General features: G+C 47.6%; 2 protein-coding genes across 2 annotated transcripts; one reads left to right on the forward strand and one right to left on the reverse strand.

Annotated features, from left to right (window-relative positions):
* Window positions 1–52: 52 nt before the first annotated feature.
* LOC123756899 (protein O-linked-mannose beta-1,2-N-acetylglucosaminyltransferase 1-like) lies at window positions 53–6,786 on the reverse strand. Its single transcript, XM_045740309.2, has 7 exons — window positions 6,573–6,786; window positions 5,936–6,178; window positions 2,368–2,491; window positions 1,230–1,428; window positions 838–1,022; window positions 429–588; window positions 53–94 (listed from the first exon to the last, which is right to left on the reverse strand). Exons 1-7 carry the CDS (start codon window positions 6,784–6,786, stop codon window positions 53–55), a joined length of 1,167 nt encoding a protein of 388 aa, XP_045596265.2.
* Window positions 6,787–6,821: 35 nt separating this feature from the next.
* Window positions 6,822–10,321, forward strand: LOC138368832 (paternally-expressed gene 3 protein-like). The gene is made up of 3 exons (XM_069331538.1): window positions 6,822–6,923; window positions 7,347–7,488; window positions 7,656–10,321. Exons 1-3 carry the CDS (start codon window positions 6,822–6,824, stop codon window positions 10,319–10,321), a joined length of 2,910 nt encoding a protein of 969 aa, XP_069187639.1.
* Window positions 10,322–11,911: the final 1,590 nt, after the last annotated feature.

Here is an 11,911-nt window from a genome sequence, read left to right on the forward strand (position 1 = left end):
CTATATTTTTCACACTTTATATAACATTGTTGATAAATTTTAGTAGGTTTATTTAACAGTTTGGTTTAACATTTCCAGAATAATGGTGATGAACCTGGTGAATATAACACATGAGTCAGGTGTTACTTGCTCCATGACCTGTAAACCTTTGTGACATTGTGAAATATTGACCTATTGTGAATATTGACCTATTGGAAATATTGACCTATTGTGGAATATTGACCTATTGTGAATATTGACCTATTGTGAATATTGACCTATTGGAAATATTGACCTATTGTGGAATATTGACCTATTGTGAATATTGACCTATTGTGAATATTGACCTATTGTGAAATATTGACCTATTGTGAACCTCCTTCATGGTGTGTGTGTGTACGGAATGACTCATCTGGTGTCAGGGGTCACCTGCTTAGGGGGGCACTCACCTGGTGGGTCGGGAGAGGGGTGACCTCGCAGGGATGCTGTGTGAGGGTGACCACCTGGGCAGATCTCATCTCCTGCAGGATGTGGTACTCATAGTTGGCTTCTTCAGCACTGTCAAGACCATGGATGTCATCACTACCCTTCATTACAGCTTCTTTACCTCTCTCAGTAATGTCATGTTGATAATTATATTGTTTTTTTAGCCTTAGAAAGTTTGAGGGGCTAGTGTCTATATATAGAAAGCCTAAGAATATAGAATATATATATATATATATATATATATATATATTAGTTTGAGAGGCATAGCTAAATATAGAAAGCTTTAAATATCTGAAAGAAAATTTGGTCAGGCACCTTCGTTAACAATGGGGAAATAAGAATGTATATCATATATTATATTGTTTACCTTACCTTTCGACGTCGAGGGTGACACTGGTGAGGTTGTTGAGAGGCTGGGAGGAATAGAAGAGCTGGTCGAAGCCCGAGACGTGGGTGCCGCCCCCGCCCATGTGCCTGGTCCTGGGCACCTCCGGCAGCAGCATGTCCCGGCTGCCCATCACCCTGGCTCGCACCCACCAGTCCCACACGGCGTCTCTCTGTCGCGGGCGGCAGTAAAAGTGAGGGGTTATGTTAGCAGAGTTGGGAGGTGGGGCTCAGCTGGCAGCGTCATACGGGTGGCCAGCTGGCTGCTCGTGGCTCCAGTCACCATCTTGACATGTTGGCTATGTTTTCACAGAACCAGATTGCAATTTGCTGATAGCCAGCTGTTTGCTTCGCCAAAGCTCACTAGACGAAGAGCTCACCTTGGTGTTGGGGACCCAGTTAGCCAGCATATCCGCTGCTCCCTGACGGGTGGTCATCCAGCCATACCCCGGGATGCCGTGGGCCCGGTAGAGCCTCCGGGGGTCGTAGGCGGTGTGATCGTAAGAGTTGTAGTTGAAGGCATTCACGAACAATAGATAAGGGTCGGACTTGAGTAGTGGCGCCGTCTGGTGGAAATACCTGGCCAAATATACATGTGTTATGACGACGAAATAATAACATTATACCTTCCTGGTGCTGTAGATGTAAGAAAAAGATGGAAATAGGAGGAGGAAGAGGAAGAAGAAGAAATAGGATTAAGAAGGAGGAAGAATAATGAGGATAAGGAAGAAAGAGACTATACCACTGAACAAATAACATTTAGCACAAAAATGTTATCCCTCTGTAGTGTTATTTTCTGATTGCTTATGCCTACCTTGTGTAGCTTCTCCAAAGTATAGAAAATTGTTATTATTTCCCTCAAAATTTGCTTTGACCTTTGCTTAAGACAGCTTAGGGAAGACATCTTGAAGGTACCTGATGGCTGGGGACTTAAGAAACAGTGCATCAAGGTGTCACGCAGCAAATATATATTCTAACCAATATATGGCCAACAAGTTACCCTGACTTTGCCCCCTGGAGAGGCCACTCCAGACCGACAACCAGAGCGCAACTCCATAGTCTCCTGAGACTGTTGGATGACTACTTCTACTTGTATGTTCTTGAGCCTCTCTACCGGCCACTCGGGCAAGAAAGAGAGGGTGATAACCAGAGGAGAAGAAAAAAAGAGCTTGGGAGATAAATAATAAGCAGTAATATGTTATTTATATAATTAGACATATAAAAAAATTTATTTGACCTGTAATTTTAAATATATATAATATACCTTAGTTCATTTAACGGGATCGAACCCGTATCTATGAACACCCCGAACATATTCAATACCCACTGACTCATGATGAGATACTTTTCATGTCACCATGGTTCAGTCGGTAGTGCATGTGCTTGGGAAGTCCAGGGACGCCTGTTCGATCCCATTAAATGGCCTCAATATTATATAATAGATACATAATGTATCTATTATCTAGTCCTTTCATTGTGTATGTCCCGTGTATACTGTGAGCGTAAACTAATACGTACGGAATAAAATCTGGGGCAAGCTGGAGATCGTCTTCCAAGATGATGGAGAGATTGGCTGTGTTGTAGATCTCAAACACCGTCTTCAGAGCGAACTTAATGTGCTCGTTGATCCTGGTCGAGGAACCTATGAAATAGAATAGTGATTGTTACAAACCCGACTACATCGTCGGAGTATGGAGTAGCGACCTCAGCGCCATCTGTGAGTCTGCTCCCTAACCCCCACAGTATCGGGCGTAATGTAGACAATGCCATCTGGTGGTGGCTGTGTAATACCTGCAAAAAAAGGCTCAAGATTCCTGCCTTGGTCAGCCAGGAGTCGCTGTGGCTGACCTCTGGTGAGGTGGCGACTAGAAATCAGCGCCATCTGTTGATATGAGCTTTATGTCAATGCCAGAGTCAGTAAGTGGTATTTCTTAGATTCACCAGTGCCGGTCAGTTTACTGATGACGTGTCTGTATCCGCAGAGGCGACGTAGGGCTGCAGTGGTACGGAGACAAGCAGTCTACCCTGGGCAGCCTAATCTCTCTCTACATCATTCTGCTTGACGACTAAGTGAGCAGAATGATGTATTGTCCGTGTAGAGGACTAAGTGAGCAGAATGATTTGTCCGTGTAGAGGCCCAGCAGCGCGTAGCTGAAGTTTTCTGCCAGCACTTGGCTGGAGAGTGATTGTGGGCATTCACAAGAGGCACTTATTGATACTGTCGGTAGGTTGGCCCATGGCAAGGGTAGACTCGTTGGTGTTTCCCAGTACTGGTTGAGGACGGTACTGTGTATTGAGGAAACACGGCAGTTGACAAAGGCTGCATCACGTTAGCATCGAAGAATGCTTAGTGTCCTATGTGAGAGCGACACATGTAAATATTTATGTGTAGTAATATTATAGCATTTTATATTTTCTAATTAAGGTGATGGGAAAGTGGTAATAAGTTACGTGAATATATTGATAAAGGATGAAGTGTTGTGTTCAGTTCAACTCCCATTTTTATTACTTGCATTACCAAGCCTACACCTTGAAAGCGACTACCGACTTGGGGTCGGATACTAGTACTTTTGTTCCACATCAAAGAACCCGGTTGCGACCCATAGTGTCCGTAACAGTGATCAAGACGAGGAGAAACAAGTGAAGGGAAGTGAGAGAGGGTGAGGAGAAGGGAGAGAAGGTGATGAGAAGGGATTGTTTGGCCGAAGTGGGTAACTACAGCCAAATTTAAAACAAAGGTAAATAGATTGATTGAAACTATGAACGCCAAGAAATCCGGACTCCACCTACCAAAGGTTATCGGGGAATACAAACCTGGTTACGCATATCGGAATGTCAAGACCCACAAGCCTGGAAACCCACTTCGGCCAATCATCAGCTAAATACCCACACCCACATACAGACTGGCTAAGCGACTCAATTGCTTGCTGACTCCTAATGTGCCATGTGCTTTTATCCTGAAATCTCCAAAGGAATTCATTGACTTACTGCGGGGAGCATGGGCCACAGGGATAATAACCTCTCTGGATGTGGAGTCACTGTTTACCAACGTGCCTGTGGACGAAACAGTCAGGATGATGATAGACAGAGTATCGTGATCCGGCTTGCACCCCTCTAGACATTCCAGAGAGCATACTGAATTAGTTACTCGAAGTCTGCACTAAAGAGGCACCCTTCTTGAGTCCCGATGGGCACATATATGAGCAAGTAGATAGAATCGCCATGGATTCTCCCCTAGGTGTCCTGTTTGCAAACTTCTACATGGGCACCATAGAGCAGAGGGTCTTAGTTGACATGGACTTGAAACCCGCCATATACTGTAGGTACGATGATGACATTTTTATGCAGGTACCTGATGTCAGACGTTTGCAGCAACTGAAGGAGGCATTCGAGCAAAATTCGGTGTCAAGTTTCACTTTCGAGATAGAGAGTGAAGGGAAGCAGCCCTTTCCAGATGTAACAGTCACGGAAAGGAATAGTGGCTTCCACACTACAGTCTACACTAAGGGAACGAACATAGGAATGTGCCTTAATGCCAATAGTGACTGCCCAGACAGGTACAAGAGGAGTGTTGTCAACGCTTACATTAACCGGGCTCTCACTCACAGCTCTGGTTGGAAGCAGGTCGACGAAGAACTCTGTAGGGAAAGGCAGGTCCTAGTCAACAATAGCTTCTCTAACGGTTATGTTGAAGACGTCATTAATAAAAAAGTGAAACGCCATGCAACCTCTAAAGAGTCAACTAACGCAAAACTTGTACCCCCTATTAGACTGTTTTACAGGAATTTCATTTTGATTGCTTATAAAGTGGCGGAAAGTGTCCTGAAAGATATTAATAGGAACGTTATCCCTACAGACAAAAATCAGAAGATACAATTGACAATTTACTACAAAAATAAGAAAATTGCCAACCTACTCATAAAGAACTCTCCAGATACCAAACAGAATGCCATGAAGGAAACCAACGTCGTCTATGGCTTCACATGCCCACTTGGGAACTGTCAGCCCCAAAGATCTCAGTATATAGGCAAGAACAACGTCTTGCCTATATATTGAGTCAACAACAACATCTCTTTCTAGGCGATTAACAATTCCCAAACAACAGGGCTCCATTAAGGAGTAATAATCTCCTCACACAACCAGACCATCACCAGAGAAATTTTAACAAACAACTCAGAAATTATCGATAGATACAGCAACAACAGGAGACTCGACATCAGTAAGGTCCTACACATCAAAAAGTCAACACTAGCAATTAACACAAAAGACCCACTTCAAGACCCAGAACCAACACAGAAGCAAGAAGAGAAAACACGCAATGTCCGCATTAATTCGTGTTCTGAGTATGTAAAATTGTCTTTACCCATTGATTTGTGTTCTGTCACCTCACCCAAAAACATTTGTCATATCACCTCACCCAAAATCGAATATAGGCATGAAACAGAGTATGTAAAATTGTCTTTCAAAATGCAAGAAGTCTCTTGCGAAACGCTTCAAGACGTCAGGCCATAAAGAAAATGTGAAAATGAACTTTGGAGAGTTAATTTTTCAATTACCCTCGACAGTGAAGAAAAACGTAAGAAATATTGAGAAGATTCGTGTTAGAATTATCAATCTAACCCTTTCGGTCATATTCAACAACATACATAAATATTATATATTTCAGAAAACTCTTGACCCATGAAGGATTCGAGCCTGGTAAATCAGGGCCTCCATGCCCCTTGGCGAGTCCAGCACTGTAACCACTCTGCCAACAGACTATACAAAAGTATTTGAAAGTCGTCTGACTTTTAACCCAATACCCGATAACCCAATACAGCTCTCGTGACAATTTTGGGCACATATATTTCATCAAATCACTTCATCATACTGAGGCCGCATGAGTAACATTCGTTCGTTAAGCTTGAGTGGTCCTCAAGCCAACATGCATCAGAAAACTTTTGACCCCTGAAGGATTCGAACCCGGTCAGTTAGGGGCTGCAATCCCCTTGACGAGTTCAATACATATTCCAGCTTAGGACTTTCTCCTGGCAATTATTTTACCTTGTTCCAAGCTGAGTACAGGCAAACGTTAGAGAGTACTCACCCTTGGAGGCGGGATTGTGGTGTTGGACTAGAGGGAGGTGGAGGAGGGCAGCCAGCGCCTGGGCCTCGGGGTTGTGGCCGTCGACAAAGATGGTGATGGGTGTGTTGGTGCCGCCGGGGCTGGCCCACACCTGCCCCACCTGACGCAGGACGTGGGGCAGCCGGCGAGCTGTCACTATGGCCACAGGGATCACCTCCTTCATCTCGTACTCCACCTCATACACAACACTATTAGTCCGCATACCTTACAACAACCAATTGTAACATTTTAAAGTATTACAGCATTACATGTTAACCAAAATTCCGCAAGACACAATACGGAATTTCTTTCCTTGTTATATAACATGTTTTGTAAGTTGGACAATAGGAGCAATATCTTACTGGGTGTTGTGGGAGGGGCGACCAGGGCGGGTGGTGACAGGTGCAGAAGTCACCATAACCGTCATAAGTGTCACAGAAGGCGGCCCTCTCCTGCAGCCCCGCCTCGCCATACCACCCACACCCTCCACCTGGAAGGTTAGGTTAGGTTAGATAACGGACCAGGCCTTAGTATCTTGCCGAAAGCATAACGTTACCAAAGGTATAGTATTCTGGCTTAGTAAAAACGCCGAGGCCAAAAAACACTCATTCTCTCGCACCTTGTTTCAAGGGAACCACCAGCAGGAGGCTGGTAGGAGCCGCGTCGTTGTCACCGTCACCCCCTACACTGCTTTGAACGGTTGTGAGGACTTCGTGCAGGACACCCACACCCTTCTGCACCAGCAGGCACCAGGACTCGCCCTTCGCCAGGCGGTTGACGAACTGTGAGCCCTGGGAGACCAGCAGCTCCACCACCTCCTGTCCCATGTACATGGTGAACTCCGGCTGCGACGTCGTCAGGAGAAGAGATGACAAGGAAAAGACGATATAGAAGAGAGTGTATCTTGCCTCACAGACCTCATAGATCCATAATATTCTTTGTCGATGATGACACTGAACATTTGCAGACAGTAAGTCACAATAACATGGCTGACTGTTACACACCCAACACACACCTCTAAATATAAAGGAAATAACGATTCGGTCCTTCCTGCATCACTGATAATGATCCACAATGAGCCTTACTTTTCAATGTGTGTTGGGGTTCATATAGCACATTCATTTAGTGATGCAAAGTTGTGACAAAATTTTTTATCATACTGAGAACAATTTTCCAAGTTTAAATGTCTGTTACTGCATAAAAGAAATTAAACTCATTTCATAATCGGATATAATCGGAAACACTGTACTGAATGTTCAGTATGTATGTCTTTCCTCATCGAGTACAGAGTATTTCCCACGAGAAAATATGATGAGAATAACCTAAAATTATTTTTTTACTTTCTCACGAAGAGATGTTAAACACATTACAGTAACTAAAAGATCATCTACAGCTCCCTGCAACACTGTTGGTATTGCTGGGGTGTTTTGAATATAAGGTGACTGGTCTTTACCGTGCCCAGGAGGAGGAGGAGTCGGCCATCAGTAGCATCCACGATCGCCTCCCGCAGTTGTCTGCTGTTCTCCGGCTGCCACGTCAGGTAGGTGTCGGCCCGCATCACCTTGCCGGAGTTCTGGTGCAGCGTCAGGAGGTGAACCCCAGCGTGGAGTCGGGCTGGCCTCTGGGTCCACTCGTGGGTCTTGTTCACCACTCTGTATACCTGGATGAGAAGGATCGGTAAGCCCTATCTTTTCTAACACAGCCCGTTCTCATATACGGGACTCACCAGAGAGCTGGGGTATCCAAGACTCACCTGAGAGCGGGTGTACCCGGTACTCACCAGAGAGCGAGTGTACCCAGGACTCACCAGAGAGCGAGTGTACCCGGTACTCACCAGAGAGCGAGTGTACCCAGGACTCACCAGAGAGCGAGTGTACCCGGTACTCACCAGAGAGCGAGTGTACCCAGGACTCACCAGAGAGCGGGTGTACCCGGTACTCACCAGAGAGCGAGTGTACCCGGTACTCACCAGAGAGCGAGTGTACCCAGGACTCGCCAGAGAGCGAGTGTACCCGGTACTCACCAGAGAGCGAGTGTACCCAGTACTCACCAGAGAGCGGGTGTACCCGGTACTCACCAGAGAGCTGGTGTACCCAGGACTCACCAGAGAGCGAGTGTACCCGGTACTCACCAGAGAGCGGGTGTACCCGGTACTCACCAGAGAGCGAGTGTACCCAGTACTCACCAGAGAGCGAGTGTACCCAGTACTCACCAGAGAGCTGGTGTACCCAGTACTCACCAGAGAGCGAGTGTACCCAGTACTCACCAGAGAGCTGGTGTACCCAGTACTCACCAGAGAGCGAGTGTACTCAGGACTCACCAGAGAGCGAGTGTACTCAGGACTCACCAGAGAGCGAGTGTACTCAGGACTCACCAGAGAGCGAGTGTACCCAGTACTCACCAGAGAGCGAGTGTACCCAGTACTCACCAGAGAGCGAGTGTACCCAGTACTCACCAGAGAGCTGGTGTACCCAGTACTCACCAGAGAGCGAGTGTACCCAGTACTCACCAGAGAGCTGGTGTACCCAGTACTCACCAGAGAGCTGGTGTACCCAGTACTCACCAGAGAGCTGGTGTACCCAGTACTCACCAGAGAGCGAGTGTACCCAGTACTCACCAGAGAGCGAGTGTACCCAGTACTCACCAGAGAGCGAGTGTACCCAGTACTCACCAGAGAGCGAGTGTACCCAGTACTCACCAGAGAGCGAGTGTACCCAGTACTCACCAGAGAGCGAGTGTACCCAGTACTCACCAGAGAGCGAGTGTACCCAGTACTCACCAGAGAGCGAGTGTACCCAGTACTCACCAGAGAGCTGGTGTACCCAGTACTCACCAGAGAGCGAGTGTACTCAGGACTCACCAGAGAGCTGGTGTACCCAGTACTCACCAGAGAGCTGGTGTACCCAGTACTCACCAGAGAGCGAGTGTACCCAGTACTCACCAGAGAGCGAGTGTACCCAGTACTCACCAGAGAGCGAGTGTACCCAGTACTCACCAGAGAGCTGGTGTACCCAGTACTCACCAGAGAGCGAGTGTACCCAGTACTCACCAGAGAGCGAGTGTACCCAGTACTCACCAGAGAGCGAGTGTACCCAGTACTCACCAGAGAGCTGGTGTACCCAGTACTCACCAGAGAGCGAGTGTACCCAGTACTCACCAGAGAGCTGGTGTACCCAGTACTCACCAGAGAGCGAGTGTACCCAGTACTCACCAGAGAGCTGGTGTACCCAGTACTCACCAGAGAGCGAGTGTACCCAGTACTCACCAGAGAGCGAGTGTACCCAGTACTCACCAGAGAGCGAGTGTACCCAGTACTCACCAGAGAGCGAGTGTACCCAGTACTCACCAGAGAGCGAGTGTACCCAGTACTCACCAGAGAGCGAGTGTACCCAGTACTCACCAGAGAGCGAGTGTACCCAGTACTCACCAGAGAGCTGGTGTACCCAGTACTCACCAGAGAGCGAGTGTACTCAGGACTCACCAGAGAGCGAGTGTACCCAGTACTCACCAGAGAGCGAGTGTACCCAGTACTCACCAGAGAGCGAGTGTACTCAGGACTCACCAGAGAGCGAGTGTACCCAGTACTCACCAGAGAGCGAGTGTACCCAGTACTCACCAGAGAGCGAGTGTACTCAGGACTCACCAGAGAGCGAGTGTACTCAGGACTCACCAGAGAGCGAGTGTACCCAGTACTCACCAGAGAGCGAGTGTACTCAGGACTCACCAGAGAGCGAGTGTACCCGGTACTCACCAGAGAGCTGGTGTACCCAGGACTCACCAGAGAGCGGGTGTACCCGGTACTCACCAGAGAGCTGGTGTACCCAGGACTCACCAGAGAGCGAGTGTACCCAGTACTCACCAGAGAGCTGGGGTATCCAAGACTCACCTGAGAGCGGGTGTACCCAGTACTCACCAGAGAGCGGGTGTACCCGGTACTCACCAGAGAGCGAGTGTACCCAGTACTCACCAGAGAGCGAGTGTACCCAGTACTCACCAGAGAGCTGGTGTACCCAGTACTCACCAGAGAGCGAGTGTACTCAGGACTCACCAGAGAGCGAGTGTACTCAGGACTCACCAGAGAGCGAGTGTATTCAGGACTCACCAGAGAGCGAGTGTACTCAGGACTCGCCAGAGAGCGAGTGTACTCAGGACTCACCAGAGAGCGAGTGTACTCAGGACTCGCCAGAGAGCGAGTGTACCCAGTACTCACCAGAGAGCGAGTGTACCCAGTACTCACCAGAGAGCGAGTGTACCCAGTACTCACCAGAGAGCGAGTGTACCCAGGACTTACCAGAGAGCGAGTGTACCCAGTACTCACCAGAGAGCGAGTGTACCCAGTACTCACCTGAGCCAGGACTCACCTCTTGACCATTGAGCCAGACGACCACTCCACGCGGGGACAAGAAGGCCTCCACGACCAAGTGAGCAAGTTCCGGGTCCTGGGATGGCGTCCCCTCCCGCTGCTGGGGACGTAAGCTCCCAGCACCTGAGCTCAGCATCTCTCGTACTTTCACTGTGGTAGTTTACATAAAAAAACTCTATTATCAGTGTCCTGCTTAATACGAAATATTTCTTATATTTAGTAATAATTGCAATTCAGTTATTAGGGGGAGATTAAGCCTTTGCATAGGCCTATACAGGTCTTCCCTAAGGTAATTTACTGCCCTTCACTGTCTTGCAACCTGCAACAGCCGCCTAACTCCCGGGTATCTATTTTTGTGGTAGATGAACAGAGGCATGTGAATGAAAGTGTGTCAAACCGTTTCTATCTTGCCCGGAGATTGAACCCGGGTCTCACGATTGTGAGCCGAAAGCGACGTAGACTTCAATACAACAGTTGAAAGCCCGAGAAAAAATACAAATTTAAGCTTCGGTAAAGACTCTTCTCACTGGAAAAATAATATAAAATTAAATTATACACACAAATTTTATCATTGCAATATTTGTTAGTAATGAAACAAATGTTTTTACCCACTAATTAGAACTGCATAAATAAGCACTTAAGCAAGCGGGTCTTTACGTGATGGATGAAGAAATAAACACTTACAACATGTTGTGTAATTCCTCATAAACATTGCCCGTCACCAGAGAGCGGGTGTACTCGCTGGCGCCTGACAGCTGGGTGGACAGCGCTTCGGATTCGTAGTCCTGAGGTTCCGGGTTCGATTCCCGGTGGAGGCGGAGACAAATAGGCAAAAATATTTCTCTTTCACCCTGATGCCTATGTTCACCTAGCAGTAAATAGGTACCTGGGAGTTAGACAGCTGCTACGGGCTGCTTCCTGGGGGTGGAGGCCTGGTCGAGGACTGGACCGCGGGGACACTAAGGCCCGGAATCATCTCAAGATAACCTCAAGATAACCTACCCAGGACACCTTAGCTGGGACTCGGCTCTTGACCATTGAGCCAGACGGACTTCCAAAACTGGAATTTCATCATAAATTACTGTTATTATATATTAGCACATTTAGGCGTAAGTTAGCTGAGGTTGGGTGTTTAGGTTCGGTTGCCTAAATTAGTATTTGTAGTACGCGGGTGAAGCATTTACAGCGTTGTGATTCGAGCAGAGGTCGTCAACGAAGCAGTGTTCGAGAAATGTTCCAGCGTCATGAGTTGTGAATCGTGTGTACAGCGCTTGCAATTCATAAGCATGGGGGGTTTGATGGCTATATGGAATGAATCATTTGGTTATTGTTGATGAGAACGGGGTAAAATATAGATCGGTGAGACACTGCGTGAGAAAACACTCAGAAGCATGCTAAAAACCTCTCGTTAATGTGGGTCACTTACGGCTCCTGTAGTTGTCTTTGTCACCGCCAGGGAGTCGAGGATCGCCGTCGTCACCGCCAGGGAGTCGAGGATCGCCGTCGTCACCTCCAGGACGCCAAGGGACGTTGTGTCCAATTTTCCCGTGCTCCACTGAGTGCTTGACAGCGGTGAGGTACACGAAGATGGATGC

Source organism: Procambarus clarkii, chromosome 26, assembly GCF_040958095.1.
Source record: "Procambarus clarkii isolate CNS0578487 chromosome 26, FALCON_Pclarkii_2.0, whole genome shotgun sequence".
In the NCBI taxonomy this organism is placed as follows: Eukaryota; Metazoa; Arthropoda; class Malacostraca; order Decapoda; family Cambaridae; genus Procambarus; species Procambarus clarkii.

Coding starts and splice junctions, on each gene's coding strand:
- LOC123756899 (XM_045740309.2), bottom strand. CDS start 6,786: ATGTACATGGGACAGGAGGTGGTGGAGCTGCTGGTCTCCCAGGGCTCA. Junction 6,179..6,572: donor GGTGGTTCCCTTGAAACAAG/GTGCGAGAGAAT, acceptor GGTTGTTGTAAG/GTATGCGGACTAATAGTGTT. Junction 2,492..5,935: donor CCACAATCCCGCCTCCAAGG/GTGAGTACTCTC, acceptor TCTATTTCATAG/GTTCCTCGACCAGGATCAAC.
- LOC138368832 (XM_069331538.1), top strand. CDS start 6,822: ATGACAAGGAAAAGACGATATAGAAGAGAGTGTATCTTGCCTCACAGA. Junction 6,924..7,346: donor ACACTGAACATTTGCAGACA/GTAAGTCACAAT, acceptor GATCATCTACAG/CTCCCTGCAACACTGTTGGT. Junction 7,489..7,655: donor TGCTGTTCTCCGGCTGCCAC/GTCAGGTAGGTG, acceptor TTTCTAACACAG/CCCGTTCTCATATACGGGAC.